Genomic DNA, 25,604 nt, shown 5'->3' with positions numbered 1-25,604 from the left:
ACAAACCCTGGTAGCCTAGTAAGAGTATGAGTAATCTCCAGTTGCTTCTGTTCATGCCAGCAACAAGTCAAAATGGCCACAGCAACTTTTTATGGTAGCCATTTTGAGATACTGCTGGCATGGGCAGGAGCAACTGGAGCATAGTCATGCCCTAACTAGGCAGATCATCAGGGTCTATAACGTAAGCCTTGATAGGGAGTTGCATGTCTGCTATTGTACAGAGGGAAGACGAGACAGAGTAGAGACCATTCACTTGTGTTTCGAGAAAACGGGGAGGGGGGTGGGGGGTCAGTTCAGCTGAACAAAACACACCGGCATTTTTGGGCCTAAACTGAAATAAGGCCAAATTCGAATTTTAGGATGTTTCAGTGTTGATACAGACTCTAAAGCAAGCATTACCAAAAAAGCTTTGATCTCAAAATCCTTTACAGGAGTTCCAGATAATCACCACAGACAAGCTGTTGCTGGTATTGGAAGCAAATTCTTCCTTCTACTGGCACAACCTCCCGTTTCTCTTAGGCCTCTGTTCCTATCAACAGGATCAGAAGATGTCAGAGACAGCAAAAATACTTACCTGCAGCAGATGTTCTCAGCAGGCATAGGGCGATGTAATCCATGGAGCACAGTATGGACACGGCCAAGTACACAGTCATTTTAAATCTTTAGGCAGTGCCCATACTGCTAATGTGCCAATGCCTTCTCTCCTGACGTTGGTTTACAGTACTAAGAAACTAACTTAGGAAGATGGGCGGGTTCTGATAATATACAGTAGACTCTCAGCTATCTGGCACCAATGGGGATTGGTGGATGCCAGATAACTGTTTTTCAGGTTACTTGAGAGTTACTGTAAAAACAAACTTATAGCAGCAGGCAGCCGGTCCTCCCTCCCTCCCTCTGGCCCCCTAAGCAGCATGGTTGGTCCTGACAACTAACCTCCTTTCCTCTCTCCATGCCAAAGGCAGCAGTGGCAGCCAATCCCGACTACCCCTCCCCCTCCTCTGCCCCAAAGCAGCAGCGGCAGCCAATCCTGAAAACCCCCCTCCCTCCCTTACTGAGGCAGTAGTGGCAGCCAGTGAACAGAAGAAAAACCGTAAATAGGCTGCTTCCGGCCAGCTCCAGCAGGGCCTTTCTTCTGCCACGCTGGAAGTGACATGGCAGAAGAAAGGCCCTGCCAGGGCTGGCCAGAAGTTTCTTCTGTTCACTTCTGTTTCTACGGCGTTTCTTCTGTTCACTGGCTGTCGCTGCTACTTCGAGGCCAAGAGGGTTGTCAGGATGGATGCCACTGCTGCTGCTTCGGAGGCAGGAGAGAGGAGTTTGTTTGGAGGTTGTCTGAGGAGCATGGGAGACTTTTTTTTTTGGTCGGCAATTTTTTTGCTGTTTGGTTGAGAGTACCAGTTAGCTGAGATTCTACTATATATGCCTGCTGTCCTCAGAACACCTACAACAGTATCTTTGCTTTTTATGAGGACAAGCAGGCATAATATTCTCACATGTGGGACGCCTAAGCTGCCATGATCATATGTCTGGAAGAGGTTAAATACTGAATATACAGGAGCCTGGCAAAATACTATAGGGTTGGACGGAAAGTTGTCTTTAGATAATGAATAAATGTTGCAGAACTGCTTGCCTAAACAGTCTCTTCTGGAGTTGTGCTCTAAACAGCAGTAAGAGGTAAATATATGGATTGAGAACCAAGCAGCCACTTTGCAGATTTCTTCAATAGATGCAGAGCAAAAACAATCACCGAGGCAATCAAAGCCTGTACATCCGTGGGTTGTCACACGGCCTTATAGCATCAACCTAGCCTGAGTATATGCAAAGGAGATACAGTCCACTAGCCAAGTGGAGATGGTTCTTTTAGATGCAACTCCTAGCCTATTAGAATCAAAGAGCTGGGAGGACTCTCTATGCAGCTTAGTGTGGTCCAGATAGTATACCAGAGCACATTTGCAGCCTAAGGCAAATGGGCACATGATTTAGCTACTAAATAGTACATTTCAAACAAACTAGAAAAATATTTCCTCATTCAACGTATAATTAAACTCTGGAATTTGTTGCTGGATAATGTGGTGAATGCAATTAGCTTAGCAGAATTTTTAAAAGGTTTGCATAATTTCATAATAGTGGCTTATAGACTTTTAAGGTGGACTTTGGGAAATCCACTACTTATTCCTAGGATAAATAGCATAAAAATCTTTGTACTCTTTGGGATCTTGCCAGGTACTTGTGACCTGGGTTAGCCACTGCTAGAAACAGGATACTGGACTTGATGGACCTTTGGCCTGTCCCAGTATGGCAATTCTTGTGTTCTTATGTGAATGGGCTGCTTCTCCAGAATGAGAACGTGGCTTTGGAAAGAAACAGGCAAAACAATGGGATTGGTTGAGGTGGAATTCAAACTACTTTAGGATGGAATTTTGGATGTGTTTGAAGGACTACTCTGTCATGACAGAATCTTATCTAGGGAAGATCTGATGTATACTCAGGCTGGGTTAAGGCAGGCATGGATGCCTTTAAAGCTTGTGTAAACTGCATCTGCAGTGGCCCTGAAAGCTCTTGTTTGAGCACAGCCGGAGTCTCCTCCTGGAGATTTGGTGTCTGCACCAGAAGAAACATTGGTGTGGAAGCAGTTTTTGGTGCTACTTGTCTGGGCATGGGAGATCTTGATATCGAGGCATATCTGGGCAGAGACATGATCTGCGATGATGGAGAGCAATGTATAGTGAATTGAAGAGGATGATGCCTGGGACGACACCATGCCCTGCCTAGAAGAGAAAGAATGTTTATGCTTCTTAGCTTTCTTTTGTGCTACCTCCCCCTGATGGGTGAGGCATGGAGGAAGATGTTGCCAAGTCTTGCCTTTGACGAGAACCCATGTGTGAACTCTATTCAGCACTGATGCACAGTGTTGATACTGATGCTGGTATTCATGCAGGCTGTGCATCAGGACCCAGATCTCCCACCATGCTCAATGTCAAATCAAAAGTTCTTTCACACTGAAGCTATTGGACTTTGTGTCCTCTTTTGCATATGCAGACAGAGGTCACAGCAAATGGCCTGTGGTGAAGACCTAGATACTGAAGACCTAGACATTGAATACACCAATTATGGGTGTCAGAGCCTGAAATAGTCCAATTACAGAGGACATTTCTTGAAGCCACTCGGTACCCTCTGATGTCAAGGGGGAAAAAAAAACCCAGCCAATGTAAAGTCAAAAGGCTTGATGGCCCGGCGAGCTCCAGTGAAAAGTATACCAAAAAACATTGACGTTACCTGGGGTGAAAATGGTCTCAAAGTGGTGCCAAAAAATTCAACACTGAATTTACTAAATTTGAAGGCATGACAAAAAAAAAAATGAGAGAGAAAAATGAAGAAAACCACAATAAAATAAAATCACAATAAAATAAAAAGGTGCAAAAAGATATCCAAGTTTGATGTGCTGAGGAACACATCCTCTCGGCTCCATGGAAAACTAAGAAATGACATCAGGTGGGAAGACACCGGCACATACATGGTATGGGCACTGCCTAAAGATTTAAAGTGATAGTGCATTTGATAGCGTTTGTACTGGGTTTCATGGATGACGTAACTCACATGTGAGAATATTATGTCTGCTTATCCTCAGAGAATTCACTTGGTTATTTTCTGCTAGTTCTACATCGTGCCTCCCTAATTTACTTACTAACTCCTATTCACTAGAGATCTCTCTAATGAGATTTTACTAGGGCACAAAAAAAATGGGTAGCAAACCCTGACAAAATCAATTCCAATTATTACAAATGTTTACTATCAGTTGAAAACAGCCATGGGGATAATGTTGGAGAACCTTACCGGACTAGCACAAAACTAATTTCCTTTTAGATCTGTAATTCACCAAGTCACTTGGCCTCAAATACAAGTCGATGGCACCTAACAACTATCAGCTAGCTACTATTGACCCCTTGCATTGCTATATATCAGCATTTTAAAAAAATAAAAATAAAACCACCTCAACACTCCAGGGTGTATGTTTACATCATATTTACAATCCTTCCTGGAGTACCAGAATTATCATAGATGTCAGCCTGAAAACCAGAAAGTGTTTTAAAAAACAACAACGAAAACTCCTCTTCTTCCCTGGCTAACGCTGCACTTTAAAGAAGAAAAAACACTGCTCCCCCACCAAAAAAACCAAAAACAAAAACAGTACAAAAAAGGAAGTGACATGATGGTTCTGTTGGAACCACATTAAATCTGTAAAAACCAACAAATATTCGCCTTCCCCATGAAAATCACTCTTCCCTAAGGAGATGCAGAAATTTCCGCGCAGCACAAATTAGATACCTATCACTTCGCTAGAGGTAAAACGGGACCACTAAAAGAGAAGAGTCGTGGGTCCACCACATGCAAGCAAGATGGTAGCCTCCACAGAGACAGCAAGTATATCAAGGACTGGCCCTGAGGATGTGGGAACGGCCCGGACAAAATACCAGAATCATTGAAGGAGCTGTCACTGGACCTCAAATCAGAAATGCAATCTATGAGGCAAGACAAAGCAGGCAGTAGCCAATTTAAATTAAGAAATGACAGAGCTCATTTGCTGCCAGGATGAAGTGAAAAAATGAATGGAAGGAGAAAAGGAGGAGCTGTAAGACATGCAGCAGGAGGTGTTGTGTAAAAGTGAAGCCGAGTTATGGGAGAAACCTGAGGACATTGAGAATCACACCAGACAGTACAATTTAAGCAGAGTACCAGAGGAGGATACTTTTAAATATGTGATGCAGGTATCTAGCGATATTTGTGAAGACATTTTAAGGTAGGCACATGGAACAGAAGTGTCCATGCCTAAAATCAGCATAGAAAAGAGCGCACTGGGCCCTGGAACGTCCAAGTAAATAACTTTCCTTGTGACACTGTGATCTGCTTAAACAGCTTTAAAGAAAAAAATCTTTCATGCCGCAAGGAAAATACATGACTATAAATGGAAAGCAATATGAGAAGACATTTATCAAGACTTGGCGGTGGCCACTTTGAGAAAAAAAAGGGACATGTAAAGCAGTGACAGAAAAAAGGAGGGCCATAGATATTGATGGCAATACCCCTTTGCTTTGGTAATGACAAAAGAGGGAGTTTACCAAGAAAGCCAGGACACCGAGAGAGGCATGGAGTACATTGATCACTATGAAAGCAGAAATCCTCCCCAAAGAAGCTTCTAGAATAACAAGCGAAGGGGGCCAGAAAATGCAGGCCGCCAAGTGGAGAAGAGTAAGGAGGGGACTGAAAGAACATCATCGGAAAGTGGAAAAAGACATTGGATTGCCTTCACGAACTTTAACAGTTGCCAATTGATATACTTAATGGTGTCTGAAAGTATATACTTAATGGTGTCTGAAAGTAATAGATGAGTTGAGGAAATATTATGCGCCTAGAGTGTATGTATAGTGTGAGTGAGTGCTGGGAAAGTGGGGGAATATATGGAATGGAAGACTGATCAATAGAAGTATGACTGTAATGAGAAGGAGGAAGATGGGGAAACTGGCATGAGGATTCTAGCCTTTGAGCATGCTGGGTATGTGGGCACTTCTTTCATATAGGGCCTCGGGATAAATATAGACTGACTAAGGTGCGGGGAAGGGTGGGGAGCGACTATTTCAGGTAATTGGTGGGGAGAGGAAGGAAGGGTGATGTAGATGGAAGGGAGAGAAGGGGAACACACAAGTACACGAATGACTAGTCTCTTGGAAGGCTTATGGGAAGCCTGATGAGAAAACAGGAGAAAGGAAGGAAGAATGGCTGGAGGCTGGGATGGCCATGCTATGACTCATTGGATGCTGCCAGTGGAGAACAATAGAACCTTAGATCAAAAACTGTGAAGATTGTAGCTTAGAATGTAGGGGGCATTAATCCCCCCTTAAACATTTTGCAACAAATGCAATGACACAAGGTGGACATAGCATTGTTATAAGACACACATTTAGATGATAAAGAGCATTACTTATTTATAAGAGACAATTTCTCTATTGCTGAATTTAAACAGACTTATCTATGTTAATTAGCAAAAGAAAATAATTTTACCTTTGTCTTGAATGTCTACGTGTATTCAGCATGGTAATATGAGCATCTGTTAGCAAACTAGTCAGCCAAGTTCACTTGAGTTTATACAGAGTTTAAGGCCAGTGGACACCAAATGATTCACAGACGTGCTTCAGCTCATCGTTAACTATGTAGAACAGCGAGTACACCCACACAAAACAATCCACTTCAAGACTTTGCAATGCATTATGATATTAAGTTACAGTTTAAGAGAAGTTTTAGGGGGCCTATGAATTCTTCAAAGATTATGATGAGAAGAGCTCTTGCAGGATCACATACTACATCTTTGGATAACTCTCTCATGCTAGGCTGACAAAAAGTGTTTAAGATCTGCAAAGAATTCAGTTTAATATGGCAAGGTTTTTTCAAAATTATATTGGTATTAAAAGAAAAATGGATATCCCATAGAATTCAGAAAATGACTTTTTAAAACATTTCAAGGTCCAGACCGACAAGATTATGGAAATTAATAATAATAATTTATTTTTTTGTATACCGCCATACCCAGGGAGTTCTAGACGGTTCACAACAAATAGATGAATTACATACAGTGCGATTGAGAAAAGAAGAACATAGCAAGGCAGTCGAAAGGTCAAAACTAGCTTACATTGACAATTTAGGTGAGGGAAAGGCTAATACAGAGCATATACAGTATGTACTGTAAGAGAATACAATTGGATTTATGAGAAGGGGGAACAAAGCATATTAGATGAGAGGGGGGAGCAACAATCTTGGAAGGGTGGGGAAAAAGTAAAGGAAGAGGTGGGAAGCGTTGAGGAGGGGGAGGGGAGGGTTAAGGATTTGATCTGTTGCAAAGAAGATATTTTGATCTGTTTTCTAATGTGGAGAAGGGGAACGTTAAGGCGGAAGTGGGGAGCATTAAGGATTTGGTCCATTGAAAAGTAGAGTTTTGAGCTTTTTTCTAAAGTGGAGGTATGAAGAGGCGTCAAGTATAATTTGGGCGAGCCATGAATTTAGTTTGGCCGCTTGAAAAGAGAAGGTTCGTTCGAGGAATCTTTTAAGATGACACGATTTCAGTGAGGGAAAAGCGAACATAGTTATTCTGCGGGAGCTCTTCTTATTGTAGTTCAGGTTGAAGTGGGGGTAAAGATAGTCTGGTGACATACCAGATACGGTTTTGTAGCAGATGCAAGAGAACTTAAATAGGACTCTGGATTCGAATGGCAGCCAGTGCAACTTGTGGTAGAAAGGGGATATGTGTTCCCATTTCTTCAGGCCAAAGATAAGGCGGATGGCGGTATTTTGGACCAATCTCAGCTTCTTGGAGATTTTCTTTAAGGCGCCTAGATAAATGATGTTACAGTAGTCCAGGACACTAAGAATAGAAGCTTGGACCAGCAGACGAAAGGAGGTGTCGTCAAAGTATTTTTAATGGTGCGGAGTTTCCAGAGCACCAAGATACTTTTCTTAAACACTAGGTCAGTGTGTTTCTCCAGTGTGAGATGCTTGTCTAAGGTGACTCCTAGTATTTTTAAAGATTGCTCAATACAGTAGTCTAGACCACAGTTCTTCAACCGCCGGTCCGCAGGAAATTTTTGCCGGTCTGTGCAGGGCCGGCAAGATTGACTTACTTCAATTTCCTGCCGGTCCGCGTAGGGCCGGCAAGATCAACATCTGAAGTCTGCGCTAGAGAGCTGAACGGGGACGATGGGCATCCCGCGGGTTCCCCCTTCGGTTTACGGGGATCCCGTGGGGACGCCTCCGAGGGTCGCGGGGATCCTGCGGGGCTGGATATACTCAGTCGCGCGGCTCTTCTCCCTACCTGCTCTGCTTGCAGCACAGAGCCGAACGGAAGTCTTCCCGACGTCAGCGCTGACGTCGGAGGGCCTCCCTCCCTCCGACGTCAGCGCTGACTTCGGGAAGACTTCCGTTCGGCTCTGTGCTGCAGGCAGGGCAGGAAAGGAGAAGAAGAGTAGCCTCGCGGCTCGAGTGGCGTAGCAAGGGAGGGGGGCAGTCCGCCCCGCCCCAGGTGCAGCACAGCCAGCCAGGTCCCCTTACTTTTGTGGCGCTTCCCCAACCGACAACAGAACAGGCCCGGTCGGACAAACCTCCCTGCCCTGTAGCCGCGGATCTAAATTACCTTCTTACAGTTGCTGTAAGAAGGTAATTTAGATCCGCGGCTACAGGGCAGGGAGGTTTGTCCGACCGGGCCTGTTCTGTTGTCGGTTGGGTGGGGAAACGCCACAAAGGTAAGGGGTAGGGAGGAAAGGTGGAGTGGAGAAGAAAAGACGCTTAAGGGAAATGGGTAAAACTGAGGGGGGGAGAAAGACGCTGAAAGCACTGGGGAAGACAAAGGAGTAGAGAAGGACGCTGAAAGGCCATGGGGAAGGCGGGGTGGGGGGGGGAGAAGGACACTGAACGGCCATGAGGAAGAGGGGGGAGAAGGACGCTGAAAGGACATGGGGAAGACAGAGGGGGGGAGAAGGACACTGAAAGCACATGTGGAAGACAGAGGGGGGAGAAGGACACTGACAGGACATGGGGAAGATGGGGGGAGAAGGACGCTGAAAGGAAATGGGGAAGAGAGAGTGGGGAGAAGACGCTGGCAGGGAAGAAGACAGAGATGCCAGACTATGGGGGGAGCGGAGGGAAGAAGATGGGTGCCAGACCAATTTGGAAGGGGGGAGAAAGGGAGAGGCACAGTAACAGAGCAAATGGAAGACGCAGAGGGAAGAGAGACAGTGGACGGAAGGAATTGAATGAGAACATGAGGAAAGCAGAAACCAGGCAACAAAGGTAGGAAAAGAATTCTATTTCTTTTTTTTTTTTTTTTCTTCAAGATAAAGTAGTATATCAGTTGTGTTGATTAAAATTTATAAACATTAGAGGCTCTGGTAGAAACCCGTTTACAAAGTATGTATTCTTCCCAATTAATATTTCCAAATTAATAAAGTCTTTTTGCTTATTTGTAAATGGGTTTCTACCTGAGCCTTTAATTCAGTAGCATAATTAAATGAAATAACTATTTCTGAAGTTTATAGGGACGGGCGGGGACGGAGGGGATTCCTCACGGGGACAGGTGGGGACGGAGGGGATTCCTCACGGGGACAGTTGGGGACGGGTGGGATTCCTCACGGGGACGGGTGGGACTTTGGCTGAGACGGGTGGGATTTCTGTCCCCGTGCAACTCTTCTAGTCTGCGCTGGGCCGGAGAGATCTTGGGGAGCCTCCGACAGTGGCTTTCTCCCCTCTCTGCAGCTCTCCTTTACTTCCCAGCGCAGCGATTCACGAAGGCAGCCTCGGGGCTTTTGCTGAGTCGCGGCTGCCTCTGATGATGCAACTTCCTCTTTCCTCAGAGGCGGCGCGACCCAACAAAGGACCTGAGGCTGCCTTCCTGAATCGCTGCGCTGGGAAGTAAGACGAGCTGCTGGGAGGGGAGAAAGCCACTATCAGAAGCTGCTGGGCAAGGGAAAAAAAGGGCTGCTACTGGAGAGGGAGAAGGAGAAGAAGAGATGCTTCTGGGAGGGGAGGAGGGAAAGGAATCTGGGAAGCTGCTGGGCAAGGAAAAAAAGGGACAGCTGCTACTGGAGAGGGAGAAGGAGAAGGAGAGATGCTGCTGGGAGGGGAGGAAGGGAAGAGAGTTACTGCTGGACAGGAGGAGGAGGGAAGGAAGAATGAAAAAAGGAAGGAAAGAGCTGGCAGAGAGATTAGAGGAGGGGAAGGGGAGACACAGGCATGAGAAAGTAGAGAGATTGATGATAGGAAGGGGTCAGCAGAAAAATAAGCAGAGAGGGACAACGATGATAGATCTGGTGTAGGAGAGATAAAAATGAAGAGAGCAATGAAGCTGGAATGAATCATGTAAAAAGGAGAGAGGGATACAAGCTGGATGGAAAAGGGAGAGGGGCATAGAAAGAAGACAGATACCATATGGAAGGGGGAGAGGACAGACAGTGGATGGAAGGGGCAGATGCTGGATTGAAGAGACAGAGAGGGCAGACGCTGGAAGGAAGAGAGTGAAAAGAAGATTGAAAGCAGAAACCAGAGACGACAAAAGGTAGAAAAAAATAATTTTATTTCTATTTTGTGATTAGAATATATCAGATTTGAAATATATATCCTGCTAGAGCTGGTGTTAGACATAATTGGGGACTGCAAAACCCAGGAAGTGCTTCTTTAGCTTCCAGCTGGCTTAGGGCGCTCTCTGACCAGGGGGCAGTTGCCCTAATTGCACTCCCCTAAAACTATTCCTGTCATGTGTGACTGCAGTAGTCTGTCAGCATGATATTTCTGTGTAGCATTCTGTAATAATTTGGATTGTTCAGTTTTCTTGATAGTAGAGGAGATATATGTGAAGGGGAGGGGAGACAGGGGTTTTTGTTGATCCTTGCTCTGAATTATTTGTATTTATAAAATGACAAATGTACAGAATATTGTTTCTTTTTATACTTTAATAAAATACATTCAATATAAAATCATAACTGAGGCTTGTGTGGATGGGATCAGATGATTTGTGTGGACCGAGCTCGCGGAGATGGGGCGGAAACAGGGTTTTAAAATTTTAGTCCTAGTAGTTTGCCGGTCCACAAAATAATTATTTTTTTTCTGCCGGTCCACGGGTGTAAAAAGGTTGAAGAACACTGGTCTAGGCCATTGACATGTAGCGCAGTTTCCTTGATTTTGTCGTTTGGGGATACTAAGAAGAATTTCGTTTTTTCTGGGTTTAGCTTTAGTCTAAACGCTGTCATCCAAAGTTCGATCTGATTTAGGGTGAAAGATAGTGAGTTTAGAAGCTCTGAGGTAAGGTAAGAGAGCGGAATGATTATGATGATGTCGTCTGCCTAGATGAAGAATTTGAGCTTTAAACTCTGCAGGAGGTTTCCTAGGGAAGCAAGGAAAAAGCACAGTTACTTACCGTAACAGGTGTTATCCAGGGACAGCAGGCAGATATTCTTCACGTATGGGTGACGTCACCGACGGAGCCCCGGTACGGACCTTTTTAACTAGAAAGTTCTAGTTGGCCGCACCGCGCATGCGCTGGTGCCTTCCCGCCCGACGGAGGAGTGCGTGGTCTCCAGTTAAGATAAGCCAGCTAAGAAGCCAACCCGGGGAGGTGGGTGGGTCGTAAGAATATCTGCCTGCTGTCCCTGGATAACACCTGTTACGGTAAGTAACTGTGCTTTATCCCAGGACAAGCAGGCAGCATATTCTTCACGTATGGGTGACCTCCAAGCTAACAGAGAGGGAGGGGGGATGGTTGGCCATTAGGAAAATAAATTTTGTAACACAGATTGGCCGAAGTGTCCATCCCGCCTGGAGAAGGTATCCAGGCAGTAGTGAGTAGTGAATGTGTGAACTGAAGACCAAGTGGCCGCCTTGCAGATTTCCTCAATAGGCGTAGAGCGGAGGAAAGCCACAGAAGCAGCCATAGCTCGGACCCTGTGGGCCGTGACAGCTCCTTCCAGCGACAGGCCAGCTCGAGCATAACAGAACGCAATACAGGCAGCAAGCCAATTGGACAGCGTCCGTTTAGATACAGGGTGACCCAGACGGTTAGGATCGAAGGTCAGAAAGAGTTGAGGAGAGGAGCGGTGAGCCCTGGTACGGTCAAGGTAGTACGCCAGGGCACGCTTACAATCCAGCGTGTGAAGAGCCTGTTCCCCAGGATGAGAATGGGGTTTAGGGAAGAAGACAGGCAGTACGATGGACTGGTTGAGGTGAAAGGCTGAAACCACCTTAGGAAGGAATTTAGGATGGGTACGCAGAACCACCTTGTCATGGTGAAAAACAGTGAACGGTGGATCGGCGACCAGTGCATGTAGCTCACTAACCCTCCTGGCAGAGGTGATGGCAATGAGGAAAAGCACCTTCCATGTGAGAAATTTGAGCGAGGTAGTAGCAAGAGGCTCAAAAGGAGGTTTCATGAGGGCTGACAAAACCACATTGAGGTCCCAGACGACGGGGGGAGGCTGAAGAGGTGGTTTGATATTGAAGAGGCCTCTCATGAACCGGGAAACCAGAGGATGAGCCGTGAGGGGTTTTCCAAGAATAGGCTCATGAAACGCAGTGATGGCACAGAGGTGCACTCTGATTGAGGTCGACTTGAGGCCAGCGTCGGAGAGAGAGAGCAAATAGTCCAGTACAGTTTCCACCGCCAGAGAGGCGGGATTGTGATGATGAAGGAGACACCAAGCGGAGAACCGGGTCCACTTCTGATGGTAACATTGGAGTGTGGAGGGTTTCCTGGAGGCATCCAAAATGCGACGGACTGGCTGAGACAGGTTTTCTGGAGAGGTCAGCCCGAGAGAAACCAAGCTGTCAGGTGGAGGGAAGACAGATTGGGATGTAGCAGAGACTGATGTTGCTGCGTAAGCAGAGAAGGAAATACAGGAAGAGGAATGGGCTCCCTGGAGCTGAGTTGAAGCAGGAGGGAGAACCAATGTTGTCTGGGCCACCGAGGGGCGATGAGAATCATGGTGGCCCTGTCCTTGCGGAGCTTGAACAGGGTCCGCAACATCAGAGGAAGTGGAGGGAAGGCATAGAGGAACCGATCCGTCCAGTCGAGTAGGAATGCATCCGGGGCCAGACGATGTGGAGAGAAGAGTCTGGAGCAGAACTGGGGCAGCTGATGGTTGTGAGGAGCTGCAAAGAGGTCCACCTGTGGAGTGCCCCATCGAGCAAAGATGGAGTGGAGAGTGGGAGGGTCCAGGGTCCACTCGTGAGGTTGAAGGATGCGGCTGAGCTGGTCGGCCAGGGAGTTCTGTTCGCCCTGGATATAGACCGCTTTGAGGAAAAGATTGTGGGATGTGGCCCAGGTCCAAATTCGGAGGGCCTCCTGACAAAGGAGACGAGATCCGGTGCCGCCTTGCTTGTTGATGTAGTACATGGCGACTTGGTTGTCCGTGCACAGGAGAAGAACCTGAGGATAGAGAAGGTGCTGGAAGGCCTTGAGAGCATAAAACATGGCTCTGAGTTCCAGGAAATTGATGTGATGTTGACGCTCCTGAGGGGTCCAGAGTCCCTGGGTGCGTAGATCCCCTATGTGAGCTCCCCATGCATAGGGGGAGGCATCTGTGGTGATGATCATGGAATGAGGGGGCGGATGAAGAAGGAGGCCCCTGGAAAGATTTGAGGAGTTCAACCACCATTGAAGAGATTGCTGAAGAGACGATGTTACAGAGATGGGATGAGAGAGAGGATCCCTGGTCTGTGACCATTGGTTGGCGAGGGTCCATTGTGGTATTCTCAGATGGAGTCGCGCCAGAGGAACCACATGGACTGTCGAGGCCATGTGACCCAGAAGAATCATCATCTTGCGAGCAGGGATGGATGGTTGGAGGAGTACCTGTCGACAGAGGTGAAGCAGTGTCCGGTGCCGGTCGGCAGGAAGGAACGCTCTCATGGAGTTGGTATCGAGAAGAGCTCCGATGAACTGAAGGCGCTGCGTGGGAAGCAGATGCGACTTGGGATAATTGATCTCGAACCCCAGGAGATGGAGGAAAGAGATGGTGTGGTGAGTGGATTGCAGCACAAGTGGAGCGGTTGTTGCTTTCACCAACCAATCGTCCAAGTAGGGGAACACTTGTAGGTTGTGGGACCTGAGAAAGGCCGCTACCACAATCAGGCATTTGGTGAACACCCTGGGCGATGATGCGAGACCAAAGGGCAGCACCTTGTATTGATAGTGGTGATTCTGAACCTGGAATCGGAGGTAGCGACGTGAAGCCTGATGAATTGGAATGTGGGTGTAGGCCTCCTTGAGGTCCAGGGAACATAGCCAGTCGTGTTGAGAGAGAAGAGGATAAAGTGTGGCAAGGGAGAGCATTCTGAACTTCTCCGTGACCAAACACTTGTTGAGGTTCCTGAGGTCGAGGATAGGACGAAGATCTCCCGTTTTCTTGGGTACCAGGAAGTAGCGGGAGTAAAAACCTTGACCCCTCTGGTCTTGCGGAACTTCTTCGATGGCATTGAGGAGGAGAAGGGATTGGACCTCCCGAAGGAGGAGAGGAATTTGGGAGGAGTGAGAAGCAGACTCTACGGGAGGATGATCTATGGGTAGAGTTTGGAACCTTAGTGAGTATCCGTGACGGATGATGTTGAGAACCCACAGGTCTGACGTGATGGCCTCCCAGCGGTGGAGGAAGATGGTGAGGCGGCCTCCGATAGGCTGAGGAAGAGGCATGGAAGGTTGGAGACTGGCTATGCCCTGGAGAAAGGAGTCAAAAGGGCTGAGGGTTTTTAGTCGAAGGGAGAGGCTTGGTCGCCTGGTGGGACTGAGAACGAGCCTGAGTGTGTTGTTGTTGTTGGTGGCGAGGCCGGCGGGATTGTTGCTGAGGAGGATTCAGCGGCCTGGCAGAGAATCGACGTTGATAAGAGGACTGAGGCCTGTATGGTCGTGCCGGTGGAGTCTTCTTCTTCGGCGTAATGAGGGTGTCCCATCTGGTCTCATGAGCCGAAAGTTTTTGTGTTGTGGTATCAAGAGATTCCCCAAAAAGTTCATCACCAAGGCAGGGCGCGTTGGCGAGACGGTCTTGGTGGTTGACATCAAGGTCAGACACCCTCAACCAGGCTAGGCGTCGCATGGCTACAGCTAGTGCAGAGGCTCGTGAAGTAAGCTCGAAGGAGTCGTAAATCGAGCGCACCATAAATTTTCTGAGCTGAAGGAGGCTGGAAATCTGCTGTTGGAAAAGTGGGATTTTACGCTCAGGTACATACTTTTCCAAAGCAGAAAGTTGTTGGACCAGGTGTTTCATATAAAATGAAAAATGAAACGAGTAATTGTTGGCTCTGTTAGCCAGCATGGCATTCTGGTACAGGCGCTTTCCAAATTTGTCCATAGTTTTTCCCTCTCTGCCAGGAGGGGTGGAGGCATACACACTAGATCCCTGAGATTTCTTTAGAGTGGACTCTACGAGGAGGCTCTCATGGGGCAATTGGGTTTTATCAAATCCCGGGATCGGGATGACCCGGTATAAACTGTCCAGTTTTTTAGGGGCACCTGGGACAGTCAGTGGGGTTTCCAAATTTTTATAAAATGTTTCCCGTAGGATATCATGTACGGGGAGTTTAAGAAATTCCTTGGGAGGTTGGTCGAAGTCCAAGGCTTCTAAAAATGCCTGGGACTTCTTGGAGTCGGACTCAAGTGGGATGGAGAGAACCGCAGACATCTCCCGAAGGAATTTCGTGAAGGAGGATTGCTCGGGCTTGGAAGTGGTTTCAGCCATAGAGGGTTCCTCATCGGTAGAAGAGGCATCCTCTTCGGTACCGAGTGGGGATTGCTCCCACAGGTCTGGGTCCCTGACAGCCGGTTCAGTATGGCGTGTTTTAGAAAGGGACTTGCCAGATCGCATGGATACGGTGCCGGGGGATGAAGACCGGCGTCGATCTCTGTCCCTGGAGGAATGGTGTCCATCCCGGTCCCGAGATGACCGGCGTCGATCTGGGGCCTGGGTCGGGTCCTCTGCCGAGTAAGTCTGAAGTACAGGCTGAGCAGATAAGACCGGCATGGATGTGTTCAGCGGTACCGAAGGGGTGGATACCGGTGGGGCGGTACCAGGCTCGGTCTGGACTGGTACCGGAAGGAGCGGTGCCAGTATGGTTGGAAGGAGCTGTTGGAGTTGCTTCTGTAGCTGCTCCTGAAGTTTGTCCTGGAGGATGGCCGAGATCCGGTCCTCCAATGGGGGCACCGGTACCGCTTTAGATTTCTTCGGTACCATAGGTGCTGCTCGACGCTCCGGCGATGAGGAGGCCGATGACGAGGCACTCACCGTGATCGGAGCGGAGCGTTTACGGGATCGGCGGGACGTCGGAAGAACCGGTGTCACCGCTGTAACAGGAGGTCGCTCAAGGGAAGTGGAAGGCTTCTTAGCCGGCTTACCTGGCGCTATCGACCCCGAAGGAGGATCAGGCGGTGTCGATGTGGCCGGTGCCGATTTAGGCGGTGCCGTCGACGTCGGGGCCTGCTCCATGGTAGAACCGGCACCGAAAAGAATATTTTGCTGTATTTGCCGGTTCTTAAGTGTGCGTTTCTTGAGAGTCGCACAGCGGGTGCAGGTGTCAGCCCGATGCTCTGGACCCAAACACTGAAGGCACCAGTTGTGCGGGTCAGTCAGAGAGATCGGGCGTGCACACCGCTGGCACTTCTTGAAGCCCGGTTGCGGGGGCATGAAGGGAAACACGGCCTCCGCGAAATCAAACCCGGAGGCTTGTATGATTACAACAGGCCCCGCCGGGGCCGGCTGCAAAAAAGCAAGAAAAAGACACGAGTTTTTTTTTTTTTAAACGGAAAGTAAAGTCAAAAGACAAAAAGGATCAAAAAAAATCGCGAGCGGGAAGGCAAAATAGAGTTTTCAACGGCCGTTGAAAGCACATGCGTCTTCTTCGCTCCGCGGAAACGAAGAAACTGGAGACCACGCACTCCTCCGTCGGGCGGGAAGGCACCAGCGCATGCGCGGTGCGGCCAACTAGAACTTTCTAGTTAAAAAGGTCCGTACCGGGGCTCCGTCGGTGACGTCACCCATACGTGAAGAATATGCTGCCTGCTTGTCCTGGGATAATGTTAAATAGGGTGGGGGACAAGGGGGAGTCTTGTGGGACCCCCACAAGGGTTGTCCCAGCTGTAAGAGGTAGTGTCGTCCTTGAACACCTTGTAAGTTCTTGTTGTCAAGAATTCGTGGAACCAATTAAGAACATGACCTGAGATTCCAATAGATGTTAGACAGTCTAGTAGAGTGGCATGGTCAACCAAGTCAAATGCACTACTCAGATCGAGTTGCAATATTAGAGCACTTGAGTCTTGGCTGAATAGTTGATGAAGGTAATCAAGCAGAGAAGCTAAAATTGTTTCAGTGCTGTGACCTGACCGGAAACCGGATTGATTGTCATGTAAGATATTGCGTTTTTCTAAGTATGTGTTGAGTTTGGTGTTTACTATTCCTTCTGCTATTTTGGTAGTCAGGGGGATATTGGCGATAGGTCTGAAGTTGGATGCAGTGTTAGATGGCTCTTTAGTATTTTTCTTAATTGGTGTAATCATAATGTGCCATTGTTCTACTGGGAACTTCCCAGAGGATAGTAGAGAGTTGATCCAAATCATCATTTTGGCCTTAAAATTGACTGGGGCTGATTTCATGACATTAGGGGGACAGGTATCTAGTCTGCAGTAGGAATTGGCATACTTATTGTAGTGTTTACTAAAAGTTTGCCAGTCTATGGGTGAGAATGTATTCCAGAATAGGTCGGCTCTGGAGTCGTCTGAGTCTAGTAGAATGGGGTAACACCAATGGGGCTTGGTTGGGTCGGTGAGGGAGGATCTTAGTTTATGTATTTTGGAGATGAAGAAATCCGCCATGCTGTTTGCAGTTAGAGTGGGCTCTTCGGGTGTGTCGATAAATGTTTCTATATTGTATAGATCATTTACCAGCTTAAAAAAGTTGCTACTGTTGGTTGAGATGTCACCGATTTTGAGGGCATAGAAGTTTTTGCGTTTTTCTTTGGTCAGATTTTTGTAGATTTTTAATTTTTGTCTCCAGGCGATTCTGTGCTCTTGTGATCCTGATTTTAGCCAAAGTCTTTCCGATTTTCTTAGGTCTCTCTTTAGTATTAGCAGTTCTGTGTCAAACCAGCCCTCTAGGTTTTTAAGTCTCTTTCTGCGTGTTTTAATGGGAGCCATTTTATTTAGGATATTGGTGCTATCATTAATCCAGGAGTTCATAAATTGATCGGTTTGTTTGTTTTGTTCTGAAATGATCTCATAGTGAGACCAGAATTCTACGGGATTTATTTTACCTCTGCTAGTAAGGAATTTTTTTTCTCTCGTTTTTGGGTTATTATTTGTTGGACTTGTAGTTTTTAGTTGGCAATTGAGTTCAAAATTGCAGAGACTGTGATCCGACCATAGTGAGTCAGTTCAGCGTTCTTGTTTCCAGAATATTTTGGGGTTAAGTGGCTCACTAGAGGAGAAAGTAACTAAATCTAACTGATGGCCTCTTTGGTGGGTTTTAACTGGGGGAGGTTTGAGGTACCCTAGTGAAGAGATGAGTGACCAGAGTTCTGTGGTTTCGGGTTGGTCTATTTTTTCCAGGTGGATGTTGATATCTCCACACAGTAGGTTGTAAGGGCTAGATAGAGAGTTAGTTAGTAAAACTTCGGAGAAGTCATCCTTGGCAAGGTTCCATTTTTTTTGGTGGAACATAAAACAGGGTTGTTGTTAACGCAGCCGCTAGGGATTTGGACGATAGTGAGAGTGAAAGAATTTCTAGGTTGGGAGTGGATTTTGAGTTTAGAATAGAGCAGTGTAGGTTGTCTTTAAAAATTATGGCTAGGCCTCCCCCCCTGCCCCAAGTCCTAGCTAGCGATAAAATTTTGAAGCCTGGGGGAAGGCAGTCTTGGATAATAATATCGTTATCGGATAGTAGCCATTTTCTGTAAATAGAGCGAAGTCGGGACTGGTTTCTTTCAGCCAGTCCTTAATAAGTAAGGACTTGTTCCTCATGGATCTTATATTTAAGTAAAAGCCATGTAGGTTCTGGTGGTTGGCCGGGTCAATTGGACAAATGTGTGAGTAAGTTAGTTTTTTTTAGTGATCGTTGTTTTTTTATGTATGGTTTGGTCGGTCTGCGTAGTGGTGGTAGAACTGGTATTGGGAAGGGGCCTGCATCAGAGTAATCATATAATGTACGGTGAGAGATTGTAGGGGTGTTAGTTTTAACCGCACGGAATGTGGGGTTAAGTACAGGGATAGGGGTTGGGGTGAGTGAATTGATAAGGCAAATTCTGAACCAGATCAGATAGAGTAGGAATAGTGGTAGGCACGGTTGGGAGTTGGGGCAGGCCATGATACAGATCTTTCTGTAGGAGGAATGGGAAGAAAGGCTGAGGTTGCGGTTGGGGAGAGAAAAACACTGTCCAACCAACGTAGGATTGGGATGACAAGAAACAGTCCAGCCGAAGGGGGGATGATGGCTAGAGATACAATGGAAACGACCAGCAGTCTGACAAAGGAGGTTACTTATCGACTAGAGGGTCTGACTGTTCTGTCATGGGATCAGAAGTTGTAGACGCTTCACGTTCCGGCGCTTCACGAAGGTGCTCACAAAGGCGCATGCGCCTTAGTCGTGTGTCTTCGTCGGCACACCGAACGGCTGCACACTGTTGGGGAGTTCTTTTAAAAGGCTCCCAAAGACTCTCGCCGGTGAAGGGGAGGGGCGGAGCAGTGCTCCCACGCTCCTCTCCTTTTCTGTGCTGGGCCCATGGCCAGGAGGTGATCTGGGCAGCAGAAAAGGCTGCCGAAGTGGTAGTGCAGCAGAAAGGCTGCATGCCGATGGGGGAGTTCTTTTAAAAATGATGACAATAATCCGGCTATTAGTTTGGAATTCAGATTAGTGTAGACTTTTGGATACAATAGGCATTTACCATATTATCAGAGAAGTGATGGCAGTTTTAGGAAAACAGCAGCAATTAATAAGTTATAAGATTCAAGAAGTGATTATGATATGAATTTTTTTTTGTCTTGATTTTTTTTTTTTTTTTATATATTATGGAAACTAAGAACATCAGAAAGTACTTTGATGCAGCATCATTCCGCTTACTGGTGCAATTTTCCATATTAAGCCTGCTCGACTATTGTAACATCATTTATCTGGGGTCTATCAAGAAAACCATTCAAAGACTCCGAATTATACAAAATTTGGCGGTTTGACTGATTTTTGTTATTAAAAAAATGGGAATATATAACCCCCTACTATCAAAAACTTCATTGGCTGCCCCTAGAAGCAAGAGTGTTGTTCAAATTTGCCTGTCTTTGTTTCAAATCTATTCTAGGTTTGGCCCCCATATACCTGGTCTCCCATTTTAACCTGGACTGTTTCACCAGGCCTACACACAGAGTACATATGTTTAGTCACCCAACAATAAAGGCTTGCCGATACAAGAGATACCTGGGCAAAACTCTTGCTTTCCAGGTAGGTCAACAGAACGGTTGGCTGGGTAACATCATTTAGCACTCCTCATCCTATCTTAGCTTTAGAAAACTAGTTAAAACAAATCTGTTTAACCAATTTGTAACCAAGAACTCTTAAAGCCTTATCCCTGTATTCTACTTACATGTACTCAATGTCCCTACATTGTGACTATTACTCTGACTTTCTCCTTTTCTACTTGTATTCTCCATCTCTACATGTATTCGACGACTTCATTGTAATTATTTTCACTGATTGTCCAACTCTTCTTGTTGTAAACCGCCTCGAACTACTATGGCTTTGGCGGTATATAAGAATAAAAGTATTATTATTATTAAAATATACCTTAAAGAAAGCCAAATCACCTATACCAGGGGTGTCCAATGTCGGTCCTCGAGGGCCGCAATCCAGTCGAGTTTTCAGGATTTCCCCAATGAATATGCATTGAAAGCAGTGCATGCAAATAGATCTCATGCATATTCATTGGGGAAATCCTGAAAACCCGACTGGATTGCGGCCCTCGAGGACCGACATTGGACACCCCTGACCTATACTGAAGTAGCTCAGCCAAAAGATTAGCTACATGACAACTGTCATGTTATTTTTATAAAAAGAAGAGTAAAATAAGGATGAACCTCCCCGTCCAAACAAAAAACAAAAAAAAAACCCTCTTTCTCTAAAGATATCTATGTCTAGACTTCTCTTGGAAAATAAGAGATGCCTTGGAAAATAGAGATGCCTCTAAAAACAGATGCACAAAAATATTTAATTTCTGCAAACTGCATTATTTAGTTGTAATTTTTTATAGAACACCGGTTATATAGGATATAGGGACACTGGATAATCTGCTCTTCTTTTGTCCCTTGATACTTAGATTTTGGCAATCCATTTGGAGACAAATCAATAGAATATTGGAAGCTCCAGTGGCATTGACATATGATATAGTGCTATGCGGCAAGTTAATGATGGCCAAGAGTCCAATTACTTCATGTAATAATAGATTACTTTTCATCATGACGGGAGTTGCCATACAACTTATTCTGAAAGATTTGGACAGGTTAAACTATAGTTTTTGGTAGGAATCCTTATGCCAAACTTATAAATTTGAATGTATGGGAGCAATACAATTGGGACATTATAAGAAATTCAAGGAGGTTTGGGACCCATTGACAAAATTCTGTAAAGATTGATTATTGGTTTTAGCCCTTTGATTATGCACGTCCAGGAGGGTTGGGGGGGAGGGGGGATATGCCTTTAATTTATTATTTGATTGTAATTTGTTGGTCTTGATCATTTGTATTATTCTTGATTGTCTTTATGCTATATGAAAAGGTGGGTGGGTGGGAAGGGATATGTTTTTATTATTTCGTTATATCATTTGATGGAATTAAGTGCTGTCTATTTGTACATGGCTTGATAATATGTTGCTGGCTTTTAAAATAAATAAAGATATTTAAAAAAAAAAAAAAAAAAAGAACACTGGTTCTCAAACCTGCCCTGAGGGACCACCAGCCAGTCAGGTTTTCAGGCTATATCTAATGAATATACATGAGAGATTTCTATACAATGGAAATGACAGGCATGCAAATCTCACTCATGCATATTAGATAACTCAAATTCTTAAAACCAGCTATTAAATATTTAATACAAACAAGTATTATCTGAATCAATTCAATTTTAATCTTATCTCCCACAGTTCATTTCATTACAGTACTTTTACAACTTACCAATACTTAATTTATCGGCTGATCCTGGCTTGTGCCATGCTTAGTTTATTGGTAGGTGAAAGATATATTAAAGATTTTGATGAGGTTTTAGTATAAATGAAAGGGAATGTATGTGAATTATTTTGTATTGTAGGTGAAGTTGTGATGTTGGTGAGCCTTGCAAACACAGCTCCTGAAGCAGGTGGCAAAACACAGTCTTGTGTTGAGCTGAATGCTTTATGAATTGAAGAACAGGACCATCATGAGGACAGAGGGGCCTGCCGATTGATTAAGAAACTGTGATTTTCATGTGCTAGACTGTTGTGCAACTCTCAGTTTGAAGCCTCTCTGACTAGATGATCATGGACTAATGCAGTGTTTTTCAACCGCTGTTCCGCGGCACACTAGTGTGCCGCGAGATGTTGCCTGGTGTGCCGCAGGGCCGCCGGGCCCGGAGCTGACAGGGGGCCCGAGGCAGGGGCGCCAGTAGCTCGCCAAGGCAAAGTGAGTCGATCACCCAGGACTCACTTTGTCTTGGCGATCTAATCTATCGAGCTGATAAGTCTTCTTCTCCCCGACGTCAATTCTACAGTCGGAGAGGAAGTTCGGGCCAGCCAATCGCTGCCTGGCTGGGCGGAACTTCCTTTCCGATTGTAGAATTGACGTCAGGGAGAGCATGCGTCGGCGTCGGCTTTGGGGCCTGTTATCCATTGGTGGGTCCTGTTCCCCGATGGCAGCGGCAGTGGCAGTGGCTTGGGGAACGGCAGGGAGAAAGAAAGAAAGAAAGGGGGCAGGCAGGAAAACAGAAGGAAAGAAGAGAAACAGAAAAAAAGAAAGAAAGGTCAGGGAGAGAGGAAGAAAAAGTTGGGGGAGGGAATGAGGTGTGGAGGAGAGAAAGCATACAGGCTGATAGAAGGGAAGAAAGATTGGATGCACAGTCAGAAGAAGAAAGTGCAACCAGAAATCACCAGACAAGGTAGGAAAAATGATTTTATTTTAAATTTAGCAAAGTGGAGGCAGTATTACCACAGTTTTCAAAGGAATTTGCCCAAATAACTTAATAGTTAACTGGGTAAATTCCCAGAGATGAAAACTTCCCTTCACTTACTATGCACAGTTCTGAATTTATATCTGCTGTCTATATTTTACAATATGGTCACCTTTTACTAAACCGCAATAGTGGTTTTTAGCGCAGGGAGCCTATGAGCGTCAAGAGCAGCGCTGGGCATTCAGCGCAGCTCCCTGCGCTAAAAACTGCTATTGTGGTTTAATAAAAAGGATGGAGGGTATATTTGTCTATTTTTGTATGCTATAAAATCCAAATACAGAGAGAGACTGAGAGCTGTTGACGAAGAGCTACGTGTGTGTCTTTCTTCGATTCCAGCCAGAATATCAGCTTTGTGTTCAGCCAAACAGGCCCAGGTTTCGCACTGAATAAAGTATTTTATAATTTTTATTTCGTAATAAAGTAATTATAAAATACTTTCTTTGTGTTTATTTGATTCCTATTCAAGAGAATTACTTTATATATAGTCAATATAGGCAGAGAGTTAAATTTTTTAACATTTTCTAATGGTGGTGTGCCTCGTGATTTTTTTCATGAAACAAGTGTGCCTTTGCCCAAAAAAGGTTGAAAAACACTGGACTAATGGACTCATGAACTAACCAAGATCCAGTTTTGAATAAAAGTAATCACATGACTAGTATGTGTGTGAAAGTTGGGAAGCGAGTGTGAGTGATGGGGGATTAGGTTCACTGACTAAATTATTCAGATATTTATTAATAAATTAAGTATTGGTAAGTTGTAAAAGAACTGTAATGAAATGAACTGTAGGATTGAAGATTAAAATTGAATTGATTCAGATAATACTTGTTTGTATTAAATATTTAATAGCTGGTTTTAAGATTTTGAGTTATCCAATAGGCAGCTATTTAACTAACTGGGAAAAAAAACCTTTAGGTTAATTTCTAAGAACTCATGCATATTGGATATATCCTGAAAACCCAGCAGGCTGGTGGTCCCTCAGGAATGACTGGTGTAGATTCCATCATCATAGAAAGGTCTGGCTCCTCTGTGACCAAAGTTTGACATCTTTCAAGCTTTTTCCCCCATCGAGGGTTACCGCTTCCACCCCTTCCCAGCAGTTTCATCTAGCTTAAACTGATTAGCACAAGTGGGAGAATAAGACATGTTCTCCTCCTCTGCAACTGTGCCCTGCAGTTTGAATTCAGTAATCTGTGCCATGCAGCATGATGTGGCCCAACATGCAGCTGCTCTCCTTCAGCTTATATCAGCATCAGTGGTGGTGGTGGCAAGGAGCTTTGTGCACACTGGGGATACTACAATGATGAAGAGGGGTGGGGAGACCTGAGAATCATCACTACCTCCAGGTCATAAGCAGAATTATGAGAGTGTGGCATTCAGCACAAAAATCTGCAATATGCAGTAATTCCTCGGGAGCAAATACATCTATACTTTGTTTGGCTCCCAGAATTGGCATGAAATGCATATGCTTGATTATAAGGCTATACTCAAATTATTTTTCTTCAGTGCCAAGTGCTTTAATTTTTCCCCATTCTCATAGCAATTTAAATTAGAGGTCAGTAAAATGGCAATTTTTTTTTTCAGTCTTCCATCTCCATTGCGAATGCTACTATAAACATTATTTTGCTACTAGAAAACAGGATTACCACCACCATTTTTATAATGGTCTTGGATAAAACAAAGCGACACAACGGTATAGTCTTAGAATGGTTCTATGATTTTAGATTAAGCTTCTAAAGATCACTTCCTCTTTTAAATATTACAGCAATGAAAGCACCCCACCTCACCCACACTAGAATACGTACGTGGAAAGTTGTACATGAAACAGGCCTGAGCAGCAATCATCCATTCTGCCCTCGTTTCACAGAAAATAGCAATGTTGGACCTTGGTTTCTGCCCCAATGTGGCAAGGCCACTTCCAAACTCAGCTGCACATGCATGGACCTCTTCAAATGACAGCCAGTTGTATTTTCCAAGAATAACCTTTAAATAAATAAAAGATTGTACATTGAATGAACACCGTACTTCTGATCATCAAAAACTGCCTTCTAGACATGGTACATACTGTAAATTACTACGGACCTTAGAAAGGATAACTCTCTTATTTTGTGTATAAGTGTAGGGCCTATAGGGCTCATAATCAAAAGAGAAAAATGTCCAAAAACTGGCCTAACTCGGCACTTGGACGAACATTTCTTAAAAATGTCCAAGTGCCGATAATAAAAACGGGTTTTGCACGTATTTCTAAACGACCTAGGCCTTCATAGTGCCGCTGAACGACCAAAGCTAAACGGGGCGTTTCAGGAGGCGTGTTGAGGGCGGGAGTTGGGCGGGCTGTGGGCCAGCTTAGACTTATTCGTACAGCATGTATAACCAAAAGTTTTACAACAGAGCTTAGATGGATCTTGGACGTTGTGACTTAGACCATGTAAAACATGGTCTAAGTCACAAAAACCCACCTAAAGTCACCAGATAAGCACTGCAAACACATAAAACAGACCTCCACATACTACCCCAGTGATTACCAACCCCCCCACCCCCATAAAAATTTTAATCATAACTTTAAAATTCAGCCTCCAGACCATCACCACCTGGCCGCCTGGCATAGGAAAGCCTAGTCGTCCAGCCCAGAGGCAGCTTAAGATGTCTTGGGGGTGGGTTAGGGATTCAGAAGCCCCTGTAATCACTGCATTGATACTTAAACATGTGCACTCCCTATACACCCCCAAAACCCTTTTGTACTGGCATATAAGTGGATTCTGCAGCCATAAGGGCTATTGGGCTGGTAGATAAGTGGGTCTAGGGCAGTGGTCTCAAACTCGTGGCCCAGGGGCCGCATGCGGTCCACCAGGTACTATTTTG

General features: G+C 45.4%; 1 protein-coding gene across 1 annotated transcript in view; it reads right to left on the bottom strand.

Annotated features, from left to right (window-relative positions):
- Nucleotides 1–25,604, bottom strand: part of ACSL3 (acyl-CoA synthetase long chain family member 3) — a 192,159-nt gene that overhangs the window by 89,699 nt on the left and 76,856 nt on the right. The window contains exon 3 of the mRNA XM_033957807.1: nucleotides 24,548–24,725. Within this exon, the coding sequence (XP_033813698.1) occupies nucleotides 24,548–24,725 (178 nt within the window). The remainder of the gene's footprint in view (nucleotides 1–24,547; nucleotides 24,726–25,604) is intronic.

This window comes from Geotrypetes seraphini, chromosome 9 (genome assembly GCF_902459505.1).
Source record: "Geotrypetes seraphini chromosome 9, aGeoSer1.1, whole genome shotgun sequence".
Lineage (NCBI taxonomy): Eukaryota > Metazoa > Chordata > Amphibia > Gymnophiona > Dermophiidae > Geotrypetes > Geotrypetes seraphini.
The sequence above is the reverse complement of the archived record's forward strand: the minus strand, read 5'-3'. Positions and strand labels throughout refer to the sequence as shown.